The following is a 19,569-nucleotide window of genomic DNA, read 5'->3' on the forward strand; positions in this document are numbered from 1 at the left end:
GGGGTGTTGCGGAAATGATGAGGATGTCTTAAAATTAGATTCTGGTGATATTTGCACAACTCTATTAATACTAAAATTCATGAATTGTACACTTTAAATAGGTGAATTTTGTGCTATATGAATTATATCTCAATAAAGCTATTAAAAAAGAAAAGCTATTTCTTCACTAACCAGTAATAGTACTTTCAGGAAATCTATCCTAAGGAAATGCATTCCTTCATTCGTTCCTCCCATATTTATTGAGCCACACTGTTCTAGTGGGTGTTGTTTTAGGTGCTAGGGATACAACAATGAACAAGTTAAGGAGCGACAGTAGTCCCCACCCTCACCCCCCCACACACCTTATCCAAGTTTCCATTACGTGCAGTCAGCCACGGTGAGCAGCATAATCCACCTTCTGACATACGTTCAGTAGTGGCCTGATACTGTCACCAGACCTCTAGCACTCACCATCCTTCGTTTTATTACTTAGCTACTTTACCATGTCCCACCATCACAAGAAGAAGGGTGAGTACAGGAGAAGATACTTTGAGAGAGACCACATTCACATAAATTTTGTACAGTATATGGTTATAAGTGTTCTGTTATTGGTTATCGTTGTTAGCCTCTTACTGTGCCTCATTTATAAATGAAACTTTATCATAGGTATGTATACTATGTACAGGGTTCAGTACTCTCCATGGTTTCAGGCATCCACCGGGGGGTCTTGGAACATATCCCTGGCAGATAAGGTGAATGAGTGTAACCAGATACAATGATCTGAGGTTTTTTTTAAAAGGATGTTCATAACATTAATTTTAATAATGATAAAAAGCTGGGAACAGTCCACTGGCAAACAAATTATGGCATATGGTAGAATGTTATATAGCCGTTTAAAATTAAGTTCTCACAGAATAGTCATTGATGTGAGAAAATGATACAATATAATGTGAAGTAAGTAAAATGATACATGAAAAATACACCACTATGAAATCAATATTATTTCTGTAGGTAATGGTGTTGGATTTTGATTTTAGAGCCCACCTTTCTATCCATTATTGTTTCTTTTTATGTTTTCCTGGATTTTCTAAATCTCCTACAATAAAATATTGTGTCTATAAAGATCCTAACATCCAAGTTTCTGTTAACACCAACCGAAAGCACTGAACCATTGCAGGGTGTGCCTTTAAATGCTTGATACAGGTTTGTTTCCTTTGAGGTGAAGAAAACAAAACTAGGAGGGAAATCTGATTTGCTGCTGAGTAAAAGCAGAATTTTTCATATGCCAATAAGAATATGGAATTGTCCAACTTAGGAGACCAAGTATCAAGTCTTGGGGCGCCTGGGCGGCTCAGTCTGTTAGGCGTCCAACTCTTGATTTTGGCTCAGGTCATGATCTCGGGGTCCTGGGATCAAGCCCCACCTCCGGCTCCACCCTCATCAGGGAGTCTGCTTGAGGATTCTCTCATTCCCTTTCCCCCGCCCACACACTCTTGCATTCTCTCTCTCAAGTAAATATATAAATCTTTAAAAAGAAAAAAGACGGTATCAACTCTTTATTAGAGACTGTCATTTTTTCTTCGTGGCGTATTTTCTGTGTTCAAGTTGGTTGAGTTTTGCGTCTTTCAGTATCAACCTGGCAACAATTCTTCTACACCAAGAGCTGTCTTTAATGAGTGCTCATTATGTGCTAGGCATTTTAAAATATCACCACATCCGGTCCTTAGGCCAGGCCATTATGGCAGCTCTGAAGAAGGTGTCATCATCCCTCTTCTACATGAACTGTGTCCAGCTCATTAAGGTCCCACTGCTGGTTTATGTCAGAATCGGGGCTGTAGCAGCAGGTGCTGTTCACCTCAGGGCTCGTGTTCTCGACCGCGGCACTGTGCTGCCTGCCTCAGGCCCACGAGGCGGAGAGTCAAAGGCCTCACTCCGGGAGCAGTTGTCTGTGTAATGGAATTCAGCACACACAGAAAATGAAGCAGTAAAGGACACAGGCCTGAAGTGCGGAACATTCAGAAATAACAGAAGATGAGAAAATACTGTAGACAGTAACTGTAAAAGAATTTAGAAGAAAATGGAAGGCTGCAGATCACATTTGCCCGTTTCCAGAATATATTTATGCCATTGTTTGCTTCCTGTGCTTCAGTTTTTCTGTTTGTTTCCTCCTTAATTAACGTTACAAAGTTTAAAGTGCTGTATATTTAAAAGGTAAACAGGATGTAAATGATTTGGTTTCGGGGACTTTTTTTTAGACTGAACTACTTGAAGCTAGGTGTGTTGTTTGTAACTCGAAATGTATCCAGCCAGTGGCCAACATGTCAGCATGCAGTAGTCTCTGGATAAAACCCATTTCACCATCTGATCTTTGCTTGTTGCAGGCAACGTGGCTGTACGGCATCCAAATGACAGGTTTGCTCCTGGTCTGCATCCTTCAGTTTTTTAATTCTATGATTCTTGGATCATTGCTTATCAGTTTTAACCTTTCCGTATTAATTGCAAGAAAACTTCAGGTAGGACATTTTTGTGTCCTTAAAGCAAACTTTTTTTTTTTTTTAATTGTGCGGTTGGATGGGCCTCGTTTTCATACAGCACACAAAGGTGGATGTCTGAGCAAATGCACACTGAAAAGCACTGAGGGCATTATTTAGGTGTTTTGTTGGGGGGAGTGGTTTACATGCATGGTATAGCATTTCTGTTTTCTAGCTTTCTGATGTGCCATCCCTTTGTTGTGACATGTTTCTTTTCTTAGAGAATTGGAATCTTAGTTCAGGGATTAGCCAGAGATGCTCATTTGAATGCCATTGATAGAAAGTTGAAATAAAAGAGCAAAAATCATTAACTTTTTTTGTGTGTGAATGAAGAATAAGAAGAACCTGTGGCTTGGGGAAATATGTTCGCCACAGTGCCTTTCAAGTAGGTGGACGCCGTATTATTGATGTGTAGTAGCAATGCTCTTTACCCCAATGTTCCGTACCATGGTATTGATTTGTAAGTGAATTAAAATTAACTCAGAATTTTGAGACTCCAAAGACATACGTTTAGAACTATGGGGACATTTCCTAGAGTGTCACGTTTGAAAACACTGGCCTGATCTTTTGGCTTAATTCAGTAATTCACATTTCTTAAAGTTACATGAGATTTAATTAAGAGTCCATTGTTTTTCTTCATATAGTGTCACAAAGCCTGTTTTCTTTCTCAAGAGCATATGAGAAACATTTCTCACAAACACTTTTATATCAAGAAGCTGTTTTACTTTCTGCCTTGGGAAGAATAAATCCTTCTTCTTTGGAGTGAGAGCTGTCGTGGACAAGCTGTCACAACGACTTTTAATTCATCCTTCTAACTTTACTTATAAATAAACAACATGCATATTGAACTCTTTAGATACTATATTTGATAATCTATAAAGTTATCTAAGGGTTATAAGAAAACTATTACATATCAAAGAGCACAGTTTACCTTTTTTTATACTGATAGGTCTTCTATTTAATTGGGTTATGGCCATGTCTGTGCTACATGAATTAATGGATCAATGATCGCAAGATTTGTTCAGTCAGTGTATTCTGAGTACCTTCTGGCAGACTCCATACTCTGGTTGCAAAGGTCTGCAGAAAAAAAAAAAAAAAAGAAACACTAGGACAGTTTTCTGATCTTACAAAATTTATTATTAAGGAATTCATTTACTCTTATATTAGAAATTTATAAATATTAAGACATTGTAACCTCATAAAAATTAGGTTATATTTCCCACATATTTTTCTCTATGTTGCATGATCTAATGTTTTAAATCCTTAAGTAATCTCATCTTAAATGTTTATGAAATAGCTTAAGAACTAAAACTCAACTTTCTTAATTTCTAGAAAAATCTGAAGACTGGAAGCTTCTTTAATAGGCTTGGGAAACTATTGGTACATTTATTTGCAGTTTTATGTTTGACACTTTTTCTCAACAACATTATTAAGGTAGGTTAATAAAATGACCTTTAATTTACATTACTACAGAATTACCAGGTTTACTTGTAACAAGCTCAGCTTTAACTTTGTTTCAGTAAGTTGTCTTCTTGATTTTTTAGTCACTGATTTCTGTTTACTCTTGTTAAAGATTTTTTTATCCATTTACTTGATAGAGGGAGCATGAGTGGAGGGGGGAGAAGCAGTTTCCTCATTGGGTGCAGAACCTGACATGGGGCTCGATCCCAGGACCCTGAGATCGTGACCTGAGCCAAAGGCAGACGCTTAACTGACTGAGCCACCCAGGCACGCCTGTTTACTCTTTAGTATGTTCTAACTTGAACTCACTTTTTGAGTTATTAAACTTTGTAAAAGCTCAACTTTAAAAGCATTAAACAAGTGTTTCTGTAAAGTTAGAGAGCATTTTCTTATACTGTGGTACAAAAAAAAAAAGATGACATTATTTTTATTGGGTTAAGTTAAATAAACTGGCAGGGCACCTGGCTGGCTCAGTTGGTGGAGCATGTGACTTTTGGTCTCAGGGTTGTCAGTTGGAGCCCCACGTTGGGTGTGGAGATTACTTAGAAAAAAGAGGTAAGTAAACTAATTTTACTATCAGAAGCACAGGGATTTATTAAGATGATTTTGCCCCTCCTAGAAGGCTGGTTTCAGGACAGGGGACATCTGCATGTGCATGACAGACTCCTTCTCTTCCATAAGAGAATGGCAGTCCCTCTTCCTGTCTGTATGACTATCAAAGACTCTCACTCATCCAGCTGCATTAAACACTTCCACTCTGGGCCCTCGTCCCTATGTTCTTAAACCCCATAGAGTTCAGTACTTATCAAAAGCCTATTTGAGCTGAGCAATCAGCATTTCTGAAGGATTGGCTGAAAGACACCCAGTTCATCCATTCCCCCACTCTAGATGTTCAGTGATCTGTGCCTGGATTAAGCCAGTGGAGAGCTGCCTGCCTGGACCATTGATTCTTGACTTCCCGAAGAATAACATCTATTGAATTGTACTTGATGTCTTGCCAACTATGTACAATGAGAGGCGTTAGAAAAAACCTTCTTTGAGACTCCTGCTGTTTTTGCTGTACCCATGGGGAAAATTTCTCTTGAGTCTCAGTTCTGGGAGTGTTAGGACGTCTTTTGAGCAACTGCTTTGTTTTAATCTTAGAACCTGTGCTTTTATCTCCCTCTGCATTTGCTAGTCGAATATGTAAACCCAAATTTGTGGCTCATCTCTAGCAAATGTATTTTATGTACTAACCTCACTTCCCAGATTCATCTTCTTTTCTACCTTCATTTTCCTTCTGACAGGATTTCTTCTCCCATTTATGTTGTATGGATTCTTATAAGCCATCTATTAAAAATAAAACGATGTGAATTACAATCATTAATGATGCGCACTGGCATTTGTCAGTTTCCCAGGAGGACCACCACGGGGGTGTCGATTGTCTTTGTGTGGCTGAGTCTTCTATCAGTTGTGTCTGCAGACAGAAACCTCAAAGCCAGACAGGCCCTTTGGGCTCTGTATATGTGTGAGGTTTCAGATCATCATATTACGGGTATTCTGATCAAAAAATTTGTACTCCTACCGGGCTTCAGCCCTTTCCCTCTCACTGATACCAAAGAAGCTCATCTTTTATCTATTTTACATGTTGAACTTACATGTAAGATGGTTTGAAAAAATGATTCTGCTAAAAAAAAAAAGGAACAGAGGGAGCTTGAAAGTCCCCGTGTTAGAATTCTTCAGTTCTAACAACTCTTGAGAATATTTGCTAATTTTATAAACCCATGCACACAATCCTATGAAACTGGACAATGAATATATGTATTCAATGGGAAGTTATCAGGAAACCACGCATAAGGAACTTATAACAACTTTCATTTTCTCCCTCCCTGATAGAAACTTCTTAATCTGAAGTCAGACGAACACATATTTAAATTTCTGAAGGCAAAATTTGGGTTTGGAGCAACAAGGTATGACTGAATTTAAAATTTATGTTTGCTTTTTTATATTAAATCAACAGGGACTTTAAAACTTAAGTTATCATTATGCCTTCAACTATTAATTCCAGGCTCATTTGAGGAAAAATTTGTGGTTTACTTATCTTGTACTGAATTTAATACTTTGCTTTCTTTTCATTTGTTCCCTAGAGATTTTGATGCAAATCTGTATCTGTGTGAAGAAGCGTTTGGCCTCTTACCTTTTAATACATTCGGAAGGCTTTCAGATACTCTCCTTTTTTATGCTTACATATTTGTTCTGTCCATCACAGTGATGGCAGCCTTAGCGGTCGCCTTCCATAATCTCAGGTATGGCATGTTTCAGAAACCTGTCCTATGCTTTAATGAACTTGTTCTGTGTTGCAGAAAAACTACACAGTTGAAATTCAAAATGTCAGACACAGACAGGGTAGCTCAACGGGGGATCGTAACCAGATTAGAAGGGATCCCATACTCAGTAGTTAAGGATCAACCAGCTAAGAGACAGCAAAAAGCAGGCAAGGCAGTAAAGACTGGTCTGGGAACAAGGTCCCCTTTGAGCCAGCTCTGCATTGCCCTTATTATGGAATGGGGATACTCAGAGGACTTAACTCTGCAGGGTTTTGTGGGGAATAAATAAGTTAAAACAATAGTACTTAGAATGCTGCCTCACTCCTAGAACATTTTGTAGATTTTAGCTGTCATTAGCTGGTATTATTACGGACTCATAGTCTCTATTTTGTTCTCATTATTAGTTTCCTGTTGTTTTTCTACCTTTCGTCTAGCTGCCTTTTTTATTGCTCCTAAAATATCAAGAGTTAACTATTTTTTGTTTTGTTGCATCTTGCTATAAGGGGCTTATAAAGTTGGAGTGGACCATAACTATTAGCATCCGCCGAAGTCTTCAGTAATAATTGACTATGTCTAAAAAACTTAATGTGTCTACTAATCTGCTAAAAGAAAGAGTGAGGGAGTATAAAGCCTTTTTTAAAGCTTGTAGAATACCTACCTACAAAGCTGTTGGAGTTTTTTGAATTTACTATCCATGTTCAATTGAAAGAAAATTAAGTGTAAGAAATTGAAGCTACTGTCATTTGTGAAAACTTAATGAAGCTCAGAAGGAAGCCCTTTTCTCTGTAGTTATCTTGCCAATTAAGGTGCTGGTGAGCTGTGATTCGCAGCCACCAGAGAGCTGTGCTGGGAAAGGGCATTAAAATGAGTCCAGATCAGTTGAGATGTTTTATGATTATTAAGAGTGAAGCCACATTGAACCGTGAAAATATTTCATTGACTATAAACTATTTTAGTATCTTTCAGAAGTGTTCTTAGCCCGATACCTAGCCCAAGATAAAGTTTAGCCCTGTGAAAATAGATGGAAATTATTCTAGACAGTGTAATTTAATATTATTCCAGACACGCCAAGTGTCGACAGGACTCTAGACTGCATGCAAAGCAGGAAGTTCAGTTGGCCTGCAGTATTTTGTGAAAATGTCTGCCATGCTCAGTGTGAATCTATGAGCCATCTCTGCAAGCTGACTTGATGTATGAATGTAGGTAAAGATTTTAGAGCATCCTCATCTACCAGGTAGGGGTATTAGAACCTTACTAAAAGAAAAGCATTACATTAATTAAAGTAATACAAGAATTATAGTATCTTAATATTAAATAACTTTTAAGTAATTTGAAGGATATTTTACCAATGCCAAGTATTTGAAGTATTTCTACCAGTTTAGTACTGGGAAGGATGATACTATTATGTTTACACAACACACCTGCATTAGTGTAAAGGATAGGACTCCGAGGGGATTAACTCATGGGCTCTGTATTCACGGGATTGATTAAGAGCTTTCCAGCTTGGCCGGGGAGATGGGGAGAGGTGTTGCAGAATTCTCTCAGGTACCAAGGGGAGATGAGAACATATGTTCTCCTTGTCTGCAGCAATCTTTTAGTATAAGCAACGTAGATGCCAGAGTTTGGATTGTAATATATAAGATCTAAGTAAAGATTATTACCAGTGGTGAAAATTACCCCACAATATCAGCTTGATTCTCATGTGAATCTAGGGTGGTGAAGGGATTTCTAGGAAAGAAGAGTTCTTTAGTTGCATGGAAGCATCATACATACCCAGGTCTGTTGGATTTTATGAAGGATAAGTGGGGCCTTGTAAAGGTATTGTTTTGATCTTAACCTGGCAGCCCTTCCCGCTGTTTCCTTATCCCCTTGACAACAAATGGTGCAACATCCGAACCCACTCACCCATCTCAGCGTCTCTAAAGTTCAGACAATAGGATAGGACAGTATGCACTTGCCCGGTGTGATGCAGTTTAGAGCACAGCGTATCTATGCCCCATGCAGTGTTCTTGCCAGAATAAATGAACTTGACTCTAATAATTAACCTCAAGATCTAATTACAAGTTTATAAGGAGCATGGGAATAGAGAAATGTATTCAGTACCACCACAAGGAGACAATCAGCCAAATCCAGAAGGTGGGAGTAGTGACAGGACAAATGATACACTTCCTTCGACCAATAAATGGCCTCCAAGTGGAGGATACTTGTATTGATTGAAAATAATTTAAGAGATGTTGATGAAATGCATTGTGAAAGCTGTGGGTCCTAATTCAAAGAAACCACCTGAAAAAAGCAATGGCATTAACGGAAAATAGAATATGAATTCGGTGTTACGTGATAAGGAATTATTGTTCATTTTATGGGTGTAATTATTTGAATGTAGCCATATTTGATTAAAAAAAATCATGTCAGGCATCTTTAATGAGGTATTGGTTGGTTAAAATGTGATCATTTGTTCATAAGGGAACTGAATTCCACGTTTATGGATTCATTTTTATTTTTTCTTATTTGTAAAAACTTGTAAAATGCTAGTAACTCATGAAATATCTTTAAAGATATCTTGCAATTTAAGTGATTCCAAAAGAATTTTTTTCTATTGTAATTTAAAGGGTGGAAGCATTCTAAATTTTTACTTAAAATGAAATTTGTTAAATTTTAGTTATTAATGCATTATGTTATATAACAGTTTTATCCTCACGAATTCAGAATTGATTAATGCTGATTCATTTTATCTTAGAGCAGTAACACATTTCTAAATACATGAAGGCATAAGTTTCTGGTATCCTTAAAAAAGATTTAACTAACTTAAAATGATGTATCTAGCTTCTATTTTGTATGTGTGCTGTTTTATTCAGTGATTCTACAAGGCAGCAATCCACGGGTCAAATGGGAAAGTGCACGATCATCCTGAAACCAGAAACTGCCTACAACCTAATACATACCATTCTGTTTGGATTCTTGGCATTGAGTACAATGAGGTATTTTGTCTTACCTGTTTGCTTGATTAATTTTTTTATTCGACCACTCTTTACCCAACATATTTTAGCAATGCAACTTGGAAACTAACAGTCCTCTTCATTGATAATTATGGGTCCCATAAAAATGCCCTTGTTTACTGTCTTCTCCCGTACAAAATATTATGAGTGACCAGTTTATTCCTGATTACCAACATTCCTCCATTTTTACTTCTATGGTTTTCTCAAAAGCCAATGAAATGCATGGCTAACCCTTGGCGGATGGCTCAGATTTTCCTCCCACAGACAGTACAGCTGAGTCACACCGTGGTGTGTCCGCCACTGGCACGGGTCTCTGTTCTTACAGAATGAAGTACCTCTGGACGTCGCACATGTGTGTGTTCGCGTCGTTCGGCTTATGCAGCCCTGAGATATGGGAGTTGCTCCTGAAGTCGATCCATCTGTATAACCCAAAGAGGGTCAGTGCTGTCGCTTTGCTGTTCCACTCCTATTGCTACGAGTTTGAGGATTTTTTTCATACCAGTTACTGTTGTTTCCAGTAGTTGCCTGTTCATCGGTCTGATGAAACGGAGACTAAAATTTGAAGCTGAAAATAGAGTAACTGACACATTATGATTTTTTTTAATTTTAGGGAGAGAGCGAGCGCGAGCAGGGGAAGGGGGGAGGGGCAGAGGGAAAGAGAGAATCTTAAGCAGGCTCCATGCCCAGCACGGAGCCTGATGCGGGGCTTGAGCTCACAGCCTGAGATCACGACCTGAGCCGAAATCGAGAATCCGACGCTTAACCAACCGAGCCGCCCAGGTGCCCCGACACATTATGATTTTATAAGGAGTTATTTTTTAAATAAATTTATTCTTTATTTTTTAAATCCCTTGTTTTTTCCCAGACCGTAAGTTAGATATGCTCATTATACTGAATTTGGAAGTATTGTAAGCATACAAGGAAAAATTAAAAATCACCAGTAACCCCATTATCCAGAGTTATCACTATTATTGTTATAAATTATACTTAGAACAAATATTAGTAAGTGTATGGTTATGATTAATAGCCTATAAATGCAGTTTTGAGTTGTTCTCCCTTATAAATTCACAAGGTGGCAATATGGTAGAAGCTATGAGTATCTCATGAGTGATTGGGACCCTTACATTGACGTGGTTGTTGGGCAAATTGGAGACTCACGCTCCATTAAAGTACATTTCTATTGTTTTAAGAAGAAAAAGTCATGTGTTTACAAAGCAAAACTATAAGGCAAAAATACCTGTGATCTAAATAATGTCTTTCTTATATAGATATGTATAATGCGATACTCAGTACCGATATTAATACTGCTGTATCTGTGCTATAAGGTAAGACTGATTTTCCTCATTCTTGCCATCATTAATTTAGCAGAATAATTGCTTTGACTCAGTGTACTCTGTATGTTATTGGCAAATAGAATGGTTTGCAGAGGTCACAAACATCTCCTTCGCTTCTCATGAAGGCACTTGGCGTTGATGGGAAAACTGATCTGTATCCCAAATAGTATTTAACAAGTAAAAACAACTACAGTTTAATTTTTCTAGTTAATTTTGGTTCTGACTTACTATTCAGCTGATGCAAATTTGGAAAATAAAGATGTTTTCAGACCTCTATTGAGGTGAATAAAGTAGAAAAATAATTTTCTCCTGTTACCTGCCTTATAGAGAGTAAGAGATCCTAAAATGCATCTTACTTTAACCTACCTATTTTATTAGACGGTTAAAATCATCTTTGTAAGAGGCTGGGTATATGTAAATATGTACAGTCCCAGATTAGCCTCATTAGCTATCCTTCAGTTTCAATAGGAAATCATGAAATTCTTCAGATTCTCAGTTGACTAATTTCTGAAATAGCTTTAACTGTGTTCAGTTCTGAGAACCCTCGGTAAGAGACAGGGAGTCACCAGTCAGGCTATTTGGTGACTTTTGTCCCATCTTTGACATTTAGAGGCTTGAATCGATACCTGGGCAGGAAGCCCAGACTATGCTATCCAGTTGAGCCTTTACCCTCTTTTTTAAAAATCTGACATTTTTTTTTTAAGTTTAGATTTTTTTCCTTCAAGTTTGGTTTTATGTTAGAACAATAGATTTCCTACTCTACTGTGTATAGCCCCTCATTTGGGTAGGGGGCTCCAGGGAGGAGGGGGGCTCACCCACGGAGAGGATCAGCTAGAGCAGCTCAGCTTTTGGTTTTATTTGCTTATACTTTCATGTAAGATTTTATCTGAAGCCAAAGGTTTTAGGCTAAAAATCATGTTTGCTAATCACTATATTGGATGATTCTACTGTAAATATTTCAGAAAATTACGCTCTATCATGTTCCTGTCTATCAAAGCATCTACTGTTGCAGGCAGAGCACTGGGCTAACTCAGATACTGGAAAACAGAAATAGGTTATTTCTTCCCCCCGCCTCTGGGAATTTTATTGCTCTAATTTAAATAAATGAAACTTGTTTAAAACCTCTGGAAAGCAACAACTAAAGATTATAAACAGAGTGTATGTTTAAAAATGAATGAGGTACCTTGACCTCTCCACATTGGTTCTGAATGATAAAACACCCTCCTCAAAGAAAAGATTGAGCTCATCATGCTTCTTGTCTCTCACTAAGGACGGACGCACACTATCAGTCTTTTTTCCACAGTCTCTCTGTGCGTAGGCTGAGTGCTTAGGTCTCAACTATGTATTTGGCATTTTATTGATTTTTTTACAGCTATTTGAGGACTTAAATCTCTTGTTCTTGGTAAAATTGAGCAAGGAGAGTATAGAAGAAATAAACTGAGCTATACAGCACTGGTTCCCAGAGTGTGGTCCCCAGAGAAGCAGCGTAGCATCACTTGGGAACTTGTTAGAAATACAGATCCAGACCAGGTCCCACTCCAGACCAGACCTACTGAATCAGAACCTCTGGGAGTGGAGTCCAGAAATGTGTGTTTTCCTTGGCCCTCTAGGTGGGACTAATGCATAGAACTCGGCTTCTCGGCAGAGGGCTTGACATTCTGGGCTAGATTATTCTTTGTCGTAGGGGGCTGTCCTGTGTGTTGTAGGATGTTTAGCAACATCCCTACTCTCTACCCCCTGGGTGCCAACAGCACCTCCCTCCAGTCTTGACCATCAAAAATCTCCAGACATTGGGAAACATCCCCTTGGGGGTGGGGCAAAATCCCTCCACACGCCCCTCTTGAAAAACGTTACTATGAAAAACAAAAAACAAAAACAGTTATAGCACCAAAACCATCATTTTACGAAATCTACGTAGACATTCTTTGAATAAGAGAGTTAGTAACTCGGAAGACTCCCTCCAAAGATTGGCCTGGCATCAGCATTGCCCTTCCCAGTACAAGAAACCCCAATGCATCCAGCTTTCACAGTACAAAACAGTCTAGATAGTCCAGCCTCTTAAAATGTAAAATCACAAAGACAATTAAGATGTTATGTATAGTAAGAAGTACCGTGAAACTGAGGCTGTTTTCCAGCTATTGAACAGATTTACCTGCAAGTAAAACGAACTCCTGTATTTCAAAGCCTGATTTTGAGTTTTATGGAGCAATTGTAATGAGGATTTCCGATTTTCTTGTTGATAGTAGCAATTTTGCTGTATGTCTCTTTAAGACAATCCTGTTTAAAAGGGAAAAGCATGTACTTCACTCTAAAATCAGGAGCTTAATAAAATTACTACTCTCGTGTTGATTAACTTACTGGCATTGCTGAAATCTCACATCATTTAGAAACAGCAGTTAGTTAATCCAACACTTATTTTCACGTTGTTTAAGAAGTTTATCACAAGATGGTGTTACTAGATTTGAACATTTTCAGAATTAACAACAGCATCTTCTAAGCTAGAAAAATATCTAATATCCATTGAATTCATAGATTTCAACATATGTTTTATACCAAAAGAATGAGGACATATCATTAAAAAGTTGGCATTCTATTGATTATCCAAGTTAGTAGGGATAATTGAAATATTACACAGGTTATCACTGAGTCCCTGTGATTTACATCTCTTCTAAAACTCGGAGCCAGAAGTGCTGATTTTCTATCACCAGCAGTTTTCCTGGTTCACGCACCCAGGGGACAAGAGGAGAATGAGCGCTAAAAATGGCCGAAGATGAGATGACAAGATAAGAAAGTGACAGGGCTGAAGCACAGCTACCAACGAGTTGGGCGCCGCTCTGGTTCTAGTTAGTGTCTCTGAAGTACAATTACTCCATTTTCCACATTAATGAAGCACAGACCCATTGGCAGTGGCCTTCTTCCAGCATAGGAATTCTGCTCTTCACCCTAGGGTGTATGTAGATGATCAAGGCTTCTTAGCCAATCATCATTGGATACAGCAGCGAACATGTAATTAATTGTTGAATTAAACAGGCAATTATGTTAGAAAAGCCGTGGACTCGGAGTGGGATGTTTACACTCTCTGCATCACCTTAACTAACTCGAGTTGAGTAGGAGGCACTGGTGGCATAAATAGAATATTCAAATGCCCCAGATTTTCCTAGACAGTCCTACTTCCAAATACTCCTTTCTCCCATTGTACCTGCAGTTACATTAAAATACATCGAGGCATTTGTCCAGATTTCCAGTGCAGACGCTGTAATCACAGTGAAGAGGGGGCTGGATTTGGAGTCCAGTTTCAAGTGGTAGCTCTGCCCCTTTTGACCTGGTCAGGTCATCTCCCTGAGCAAGCGTCTCCTGACTAGTAAAATAAAAAGTGAACAGCAGTAGGGATGACGCCTTCTGTGTCCACTTTCTCCCTGGGTAACTGCGGGGATGAAGGAGGTTCTGTGTTCCAGAGCACGTTTGTAGCTCCACAACGGTGCTGTCTTGTGAGGGCACTTTCTGTCTTGAAGGGTAGATGGCGCGATGGAAGTCAGAGTTGCTGGTACCCTGTGAGCTTCCTCGTGGTTGCCATTCCCGATACCCAAATTAACGTTGGCCTAGGTATCAACACCACATACGACAGCATTTTACTTTTCCTCAAATAAAAGCTCTTTTTTAAAAAGTTGACAACCCCTCTAGCCCTGAGCAGCTTTGGCTGAAGATAATTTGGGGGACTGGTCTCAGACGTTGGCTCGCTTAGGCCAGGAAGGCAGACTGCGGAGGTGAGGTCGTTCTGATACTGCTGTTCTGTTGATCTAGCTCGCAAGTTCTATGCAGTTTCTCCTCTTTCGTTTGAATCTTAGTGATAGTTGTGGGCGCGGGGGTGGATTTTGTTTTTGTTTTTGTTTTGTTTTTAATTTCAGTTCTGGCCAGGAATGATGGATGAACTCTCCGAGTTGAGAGAATTCTATGATCCAGACACAGTGGAGCTGATGAACTGGATTAAGTAAGAGGATTTTTTTTAACCTTTAAAATGTAAAGTGCCTTTTAAGAGTCACCATAGACCTCATTTGGTGTTTTCTTTTTTCTGAATCTAATTGTAAAGATAACATTCATTTTCAAGTTTTTCTTTAAAACTCTGTATTTGGAAATAATTTCTTTCCATTCAAGAAATATTCTTTCTAACCACAATCTCATGAAGAAGGGAAACACCCCACAAAGAGAGGAAAACAGAGCTGGAGGATGTACTCCAGGCCACTGACAGCTGTGGAAAGAAAGCTTTCTACTCTTGGCCAATTTCACCTTTATTGTTGCTTTCCTTTTAATACCATTCAGATTTTCTGTGACTACTGACACATGGAAGTATTCTTTCCTTGTTAATCATGTAAAAATTACACTGGAAACCACAGTTAGAGTCCTACTAACTCCGTGCACATTTCATTTTAACGAAGTATATTGCCCAAGCCTAGGCCTAAAGGAAACTGAAAATACAAAAGTCTTTTCTCTCGAACATCGTCGTGTTTAGCATTATATTGGTTCGTATTGTTGCCTGCGTTCTGTTGCTTTGCCTCAGCATCCGGCATCAGGATGAACTCTGTGTTCGTGAAACCGGCCTCCCACCAGCACATATAAACTTTTCTACCCAGAGCAGTATTCCTGTGCCCTGTACTACTGTATTTCCCTGCTTCATAACCAAAAAGCAGCAGTGTAATTATTCACATGTAAATACATGTCGCAAATCTTGTGTGACATATTCCAAAGGCATCGGCTGAATCGTCTCCATCCCTTACTTAGAATTTTAGTAGCCATATTGGCACTTGCTCGTGACTAATGTTGCCTCACCAGTATAGTTTGCACCCCTTGTGTATTAAGAGATGGTAAATGTTTGATAGCTTAGGTCTCTTGAGTGCAATACATGGGTTTCATAGAGATTTATGTCTAAAATATATATGTGGCTTTGGTCCCAATGTCGGACTGGCTTTGACTGGATGCAGGGAGTATAATTTTTCATCTATTTCCAGTGCTGAGATTACGAAGCAGGGCTTTGTCTTTATTTATTTATTTAACTTTAAATCATGGCAGACAATTATAGAGTAAATAATTCCTTCAGTATTTATTGTGTATGGGGAAAGAGGGTTATTCGTATAAAGAAAAGCTAATTACTTTTGCATTAACTGTAGTCAGCTGGAAATTTATGACACGTACATCTGAAGGTGAGGCTGATGTTTTCTGTTTTTAAAATTGCACTCCCGATTCGAATGATGCAGGGCACCCGCTCTCTGGTAGAATCCCGAAGCCGGCGGTTCTGGCAGATCTACCCAGATCATTGTTGTAAATATCCCACCTCCACTCCCCAGTCTTACGGGAATGACTTGTAACGTCAGTCAACACGCGTCCTGGCAGATCCCGGGTTTGGCAGTGTCGGCCTGTGTGTACTTACTGTAGAGCTTCTATTTCCGTGCTTGTCCTCACAGAAAGTTAAAGTTTCTGGTTCTGAAAAATTGTGGATGAGAGATTATATTCCAGGTGTAAAGAAGACAGTCTGTTAGTCTGTTATTTCTCTCATTTGGGAAAGCGATCTTTGTTCCTTACTTTCTCCTTTCATTAACAAGGTCCTCTCCCTGTATGGAGACATATTCTTTTTACTTTTTAAAAAATCCTCAGCAACTGGAAGGCTTTGTATTGTTCCAAAATGTTGGTTCCATTGTGATCTAATCCTGCTTGTTTTCCTCTTAAAATTCTTCAAATCCAAATTACTGTTTTTGCAGAAATAGCTGCTGGGCATGTTTGTGAAATAAGCTTAAGTGATGATGAATATATGCCAAAATAGAGTCTATTTAGACACAAAATTTATTTGTTTAAATCAACATTTAAATCGGCTCTGGTCTGTCACCTTCAATTCCAAACACAAGGGAATGTACTTAATATTCTTTTAACTCGCCTTGACTTCCTCTGTTTTGAAAACATAAACTCTGACCTTCAGCTTTCATTTTAGCACTTTGATCTGTCACGTGTGCCCATGACATGAGTAGGTCGGAGCTGGGCTGGAGACCAGGCTGCGGCCTAAGGATACATGGCGTGTGTCCGAAAGTCTATTTGCAATTGTCCGAGGGCGCCCCCAGGCCTCCGCTGGGGACCCAGCCCTGTCAGTGAGGAACGCCTCCCTCTCCCGGCCTGGCCTGTTGCTGTCCTCAGCCAGCCACCGTGGCAATGCCACGGCCATCCGCCAGCAGCACAGACGGGGGCGGGGAGTCACCCTCCATTAAGGATGGCTGCCCTTGAGGATGCATCAGGATGAGAAACAGTGACCTGCAGAAACTCTAGGGGAACCTCGAGTGACCCTCCATTATGGCACAGGGCACCTCCCGTGTGAAACATTGAGAGGAAGCTTACCTGCCATGTCCCGGTCTCTGCTTCGTGTACTTAGCGCCGGCCTTCGGCATCGCTCTTGTGCTCCAGGGACCCTGAGCTTCCGTTTGGGGATTAGGTCTTGCCAGGTATTCACTTGGGCTTCTCGGCGTTGGAGGGTGAATTGAAGGATTCCATCACCTCAGCAGGACTTAGTTCTTTTCTTTTCTTTTGGAGGGGCTCGGGTATGACCTTTTATTGGCTAACCAGATAGCCTATTCCATTAGGATACCACTTATTAATATGAGAGGGGCCATACCGGGGAGGATTAGATTTCTGTGAAAATATTGAAAGCCTTAATACATGAAGTTATATCTGAACTTGTATACTTACGAATACAATCAAACAGCTATTTACTGAGCACCAACTATATATAGGACATGATGATGAATGTGTAAATGGGGTGGCCGTCCTTTTTTTTGTGAGAGAGAGAGGTGGGAGGAGGGGAAGATGGAGAGAGAGAATTTTAAGCAGGCTACATGCTGGGCATGGAGCCTGATGGAGGGCTCGATCTCATGACCCTGAGATCATGACCTAATCTGAAATCAAGAGTCAGACACTCAACCGACTGAGCCACCCAGATGCCCCTCCATCCATTTTAATACTGCCTCTTTGCTAGGGCAAATGTTGAGCCTCATCTCAGCGCCATTGTCTTCATTTTTTTTTTTTCCATATTCTCATTGTTGACTCTATTTTAAGACTTTGAGAGGCTTACCAGGTTTCAATTGAAATATTTTTAAAGTTTTAATTTTTAGTACAGAAATGTCCTATCTTTAGTTCCTTAGAGATTTATTTTTTTAAAGATTTTATTTATTTATTTGAGAGAGAGAGAGAGCATGAGTGGGGGGAGGGGCAGAGAGAGAAGCAGGCTCCATGCTGAGTAAGGAGCCTGATGTGAGGCTTGATCCCAGGACCCCAGGATCATGACCTGAGCAGATGCTCAGGCAGATGCTTAACCGACTGAGCCGCCCAGGCGCCCCTGGAGTAGAGATTTAAATATAAGTATAAATTAAGAACACTTTGAGATTCAATTCCTCATTAACCAGCAAGGACATTTTGTTGAAATCAGCCCCAGAACCTTCCCTGGGAGAACTGGGAGGCCGCTCACCCCACCCCTTCCGCAACACCACCCGTGTGCTCGCTCACTTGGTCACCTGCCTCCCACGTGACACTGACGGGCTGCACACCTTGCTCCCCCCAGATTAAGTGCCATGTTCATATTAACTCCTTTTTGCTGATAATGTTTCCCAAATACAAAGGTTAAAAACCTGGTATGTTGGGCTTTTTGGTTTTTTGAGGTTGTTGGGTTTCTTTCTTTCTTTTTTTTTTCTGTACTGGTATCGCTTTCAGCGAGCCCGGGGTGGTACTTGTTGGGCCTTCTCTGTGACTAGGAAGCACATTTACTTCCACGAGGCCAAACACCACAACAGCAGGCTTCATACCTCATTCTTTTGTGACCTCTGAGTGTTTCAGCCTCGGTTCCTGAAATTCTTCTCTAACGTTTTGCAGTTAAGACACTCCTATGGGGCGCCTGGGTGACTCAGTCATTAAGCGTCTGCCTTCAGTTCGGGTCATGATCCCAGGGTACTGGGATCGAGCCCCACATCGGGCTCCCTGCTCCACAGGAAGCCTGCTTCTCCCTCTCCTACTCCCCCTGCTTGTGTTCCCTCTCTCGCTGTCTCTCTCTCTGTCAAATAAATAAAATCTTTAAAAAAAAAAAAACACTCCTATAGATTTGAATATTTTGAGATGTGACATTTTGACTACGGGGCTTTAGAGGAGTTTTCACTAGCAGTAGTCTGTTTTCAGTGATGAAGCCAGCATGTGCAATATTTTCTCAATGGGACGAAGAAAATGGCCCAAACTTCCTTAGCATTTTATCAAAGCAGAAAGAATTACTGGATATTTTAAATATGATGAAGGTTAAGTTCAGACCTTAAATGCCTATAAGCCTCTTTTATATTTAATGAATCATTTTGTGGTATTTGCATAATTCTATAAATTTTTGAAGTGTAGATAAAGCAGATGTTCACACATTATATTATAATGCTCAGTTTACCCATTAGTTCAACAGTAATTAACTTGTTGAAGCTTAGAGCTTCAAAAATAAATGAGATTATTTGTTCAAAATGCCATCAGGTCTTCCTGGAATGACATTTAAATTATGTAATGTAAATCCGTTTGACCTGTGAGTCCTTGTCATTATTTAGTGACATTTCTTACAGAATAAATTGTTTGCAGGTTGGGCAGCCTGCTATGGAGCTTGGCAGAGAGCTATAAAAACAAATTATCCTTTCATTTTATACATCATTTGTTCAAACACTGGTAAAAATTGCTTTGTTTTTCTATAATAGAGAAGTGTCATTCAGTGGTTAAAAGCACATAAGCTATTTTAGACACAGACCACAGTCTGTGTCAGCAGAAGTATCTGGGAAGGAAGAAGAACAAGCATTACACCTGCCACACTGCATGTTTTAAGTTAAGGACAAAGAATGCCTTTCCCCTCTGCCTGTGAAGTTTACCACAGAAAATATAAAACACAGTGAATCTAGGTTTTTAAAGTTCAGAAAAT

The 19,569-nt window shown here is 39.5% G+C and overlaps 1 protein-coding gene across 8 annotated transcripts in view; it reads left to right on the forward strand.

The window, feature by feature from the left end:
• The window catches only part of DPY19L3 (dpy-19 like C-mannosyltransferase 3), a 73,067-nt gene that overhangs the window by 42,711 nt on the left and 10,787 nt on the right, over nucleotides 1–19,569 (forward strand). For 7 of the 8 annotated variants that reach the window (XM_081806669.1, XM_081806666.1, XM_081806667.1 and 4 more), the window contains 8 exons: nucleotides 2,361–2,492; nucleotides 3,843–3,944; nucleotides 5,847–5,920; nucleotides 6,098–6,256; nucleotides 9,133–9,255; nucleotides 9,599–9,710; nucleotides 10,542–10,598; nucleotides 14,513–14,595. In XM_081806669.1, the coding sequence (XP_081662795.1) occupies nucleotides 2,361–2,492; nucleotides 3,843–3,944; nucleotides 5,847–5,920; nucleotides 6,098–6,256; nucleotides 9,133–9,255; nucleotides 9,599–9,710; nucleotides 10,542–10,598; nucleotides 14,513–14,595 (842 nt within the window). The remainder of the gene's footprint in view (nucleotides 1–2,360; nucleotides 2,493–3,842; nucleotides 3,945–5,846; nucleotides 5,921–6,097; nucleotides 6,257–9,132; nucleotides 9,256–9,598; nucleotides 9,711–10,541; nucleotides 10,599–14,512; nucleotides 14,596–19,569) is intronic. The other variant, XR_014140884.1, reaches the window with a different exon arrangement.

Source organism: Leptonychotes weddellii, chromosome 16 (genome assembly GCF_054177405.1).
Source record: "Leptonychotes weddellii isolate Sample4059 chromosome 16, ASM5417740v2, whole genome shotgun sequence".
Classification (NCBI taxonomy): Eukaryota; Metazoa; Chordata; class Mammalia; order Carnivora; family Phocidae; genus Leptonychotes; species Leptonychotes weddellii.